General features: G+C 35.8%; 1 protein-coding gene across 1 annotated transcript in view; it reads right to left on the minus strand.

Annotated features, from left to right (window-relative positions):
- Nucleotides 1–3,059, minus strand: part of LOC105160983 (probable zinc metalloprotease EGY2, chloroplastic) — a 5,285-nt gene that overhangs the window by 622 nt on the left and 1,604 nt on the right. The window contains 8 exon segments of the mRNA XM_020693505.1: nt 1; nt 4–96; nt 277–484; nt 1,905–2,058; nt 2,363–2,456; nt 2,567–2,672; nt 2,758–2,832; nt 2,968–3,052. The exon segment at nt 1 is cut by the window's left edge and continues 49 nt beyond it. Of these exon segments, the coding sequence (XP_020549164.1) occupies nt 1; nt 4–96; nt 277–484; nt 1,905–2,058; nt 2,363–2,456; nt 2,567–2,672; nt 2,758–2,832; nt 2,968–3,052 (816 nt within the window).

Below are 3,059 nucleotides of genomic sequence, written 5' to 3' on the forward strand. Positions count from 1 at the left end.
TAGCATTAATAAGAAGTCCAGCCCATGCCCATATTACGAGTGGATTTAATGACAATGGGGTCCCTTCCTTTAGAACATCTCCAAGAAGTAGCTTAGCTATGTCCAGGAAAGAAAAAGAAAGTGAATTTAGTAGTTAAACTCCAAAAATATGTAAATAACAGTCTAGAGTTACTTTTTTCTAGTGCACTAATGACCAGTAAACGAATTAGGATAGTTTAGATGCAACGAAATGCTGTCCATACTGAGTCTTCATCATGACAAGAGAAAACTAATTACCTATTCCCCCAACTAGAAGTGATTCATGAAATACTGAAGGATCCACAACAATGCCAAGTTCATCAGCTGGAGGCAGGACAAATCCTAAAAGCAAAAGTAGAAAACCCAAAGCAAACCCTGCTAAAGGACCCGCAGCTGCAACTTTCAAGAGATCCTCACGCTTCGGTACGATATTCAGAATCCTTGTTATGGAACCAAATGAACCTATCTGCCATCTGAAGCTCATTAGACCTTTTTGGCCCACTCAGAGAAGTTGGGACTAAATTTTCCACACTAAAGAAGATGAGAATGGGGAAAGAGAGGACGAATGATGTTTCAAGAAACAAATTTTGCTTGTCAAAAGTGAGGCAGGCAAACAAAGAAAACAAATTATATGAATGTGCAAGCAACAAGTGATGAATTTGCACCTTCACACTATATCTCGATAACTTCAAAGTGACTAATTGTGGTTATGGTATTTTCTATCAACAATAGCATAAGTTGAAAGTTGATTGGGCTACTGAATGTAGTACATGAGGAAGTTCTTTAAGAAATTAAACACACACGTATGCCGAAAAAAGAAAAACATGATTTTTCACAGTATGATTACTAATTCAAATATGTTGAACGAGCAGTAAAATATATTTATATTTTTCACAGTATGATTACTAATTCAAATATTATGACTGGACGTGCTTTGGAACCAATTTAAACAGCAAGAGAAATCAAACTGAATCATGAGATTAAGTGATCTCTCTTTGTCATCCAGCTTGTCTTACAATTTACCAAATAGACAAAGAGCTTCTGTCATTTCTAAGAATTTCAACTCAATTTCTTCTCAAGTTTTCCTTTTATCACATTTCAAGAAAATGCTTATAAGTATTTTTTAGGCCAGTTTCTTTTTTAAGGACTATGTTTCAGTATTCAATCACACCTTAAAGTTCTATTCTTACTTTTTCAGATTTCACCTAATGCAGTTGTATTGTCTCAGCTACCTAAATAAGTTCTTTTGTCACTGGCCTGCTCCAAAAGACAATCAGCCTGTGGAAGTAGGACATCCTTAAGCGTTCATTGTCTGGGTGCTCACTTCTCTCTTCCAAAAAAATTCCAAATACATCTTTTCACTATACGTCCATTTCATTAACTTGTTGGCTTATATGTCAATATAATTTTTTTCTTTGTTGTTTCTGTATGGATGTTATATGATCTGGTGCTCATTATTATTCGTCTCCCTGACTTTACAGAGTTATGCTCTTTAATAAAGCTAATATAGAGTTAGACTATTATCTGAGGCCAGGAAGGAGGGAGTTTCACCATTTAGACAACAAGTTATGCCACAAGAGTGTTTTTTATAATGTAACATATCTTGGGGAAAAGTGCAATATCCTTCCTTGAATCAATGACATGATTTATTTTGAATCAGTCTAACAAAGACACTATTCACTTCATGATCTGATGAAGTAGAATTTCTACTGATTCATAACTGGAAAACTAATAAATCTATAGGAAAATCACTGAAGAGGCTTTACATTTCATAAAAATGGAGTTTATTCATGTAAACAAAATCCCACAACTAGAAAATATTGTAAAATGTGTTCAGAAGAATATTTATTGGCAGTTGAAATATGTGGGGAAGCACTACAATTCACCTGCCAACTAGGAACAAAATATGGAACACCCAGCTTAATTCCAGCTTCTTTGGCAACTACAATATGACCGACTTCATGTACTGCTAGAATAAGTGCAGTTACAAGAGCTCCAGGAAGTCCATCTTTCAACAAGTCAACATTGTCAAAAACTGATCTGGAGATGAGATAAAACTTAATGTCAATGCTAAACTAAGCTGTTTTTTACTTGGACTGTCATCCACACGGAGATAGAGAATAATCAAGTCAAAGAAACACAGTAGTAAAGTGTTAACATTGTGTTTCTTGCAGAGCTAGAATTTAGGCATGCCAATACAGAAAGGCACAAGATTTTGGTTACTGTATTGTCACTTAAACATGCCAATAGTTTAGAAATACGACTCTGTCATGTAAATTTTCTTATCATAGCCTTTTGCTAGAATAGAGCATATACCATACACAAGATAGAAAGAAAAACTCACAGCAGATTTGCTTGTAATGCAGGAACATTGCGGAGAAGTAAGGTGAATACAGTGACCAATCCAAAAGCCCCTGCAGCGAACCATTCTGGAACAGCTGCATTACAAGTACAGACAAGGTCAATAATCTAAATCCAGAGCTATCTTTACACCTATAATCTGAAAGAAAAGATCTTCAAATGTCCAACAGAACAGCTAATAAACTACCAGTGGTATCTGGTTGCAAGGTCTTCCTTGGCACCACAACTGCCACAGGTTTATCATCCTCTGGGTTAATTAGAAGGAATAACTTGTATAGATCTCCAAATCTGTCCTGTACATAATATATGGTCACATAAGAAACAAAACGACCATACAAGAAAACGTTCAACACAAATAGAAGACATAGAGGCACCAACTCCCATTCTCCTTGCTATTTTCTCATAACTCCTTGCAGCTTGCCCCCGTAGGTTTCCCTTGAACAATACCCCACCCTAAAACCAAAATACCAAAGTATATGTCAATCACACTATGCTTATTACATTCCCACATTGAAACCAGTCTTTGCATCACCAATGCACTATTAAGAAAACCAATGATACAGTAATCTGTACCATAATATAACTCACTTCATATGGTTCCTGGCTGGTCACGAAGAATGTGTCAAAACCAAATACTTGATCCTTCAGAATTTCAATTGTTTCTTTTGGAATCCTGAATG

This window comes from Sesamum indicum, linkage group LG4 (assembly GCF_000512975.1).
Source record: "Sesamum indicum cultivar Zhongzhi No. 13 linkage group LG4, S_indicum_v1.0, whole genome shotgun sequence".
In the NCBI taxonomy this organism is placed as follows: Eukaryota; Viridiplantae; Streptophyta; class Magnoliopsida; order Lamiales; family Pedaliaceae; genus Sesamum; species Sesamum indicum.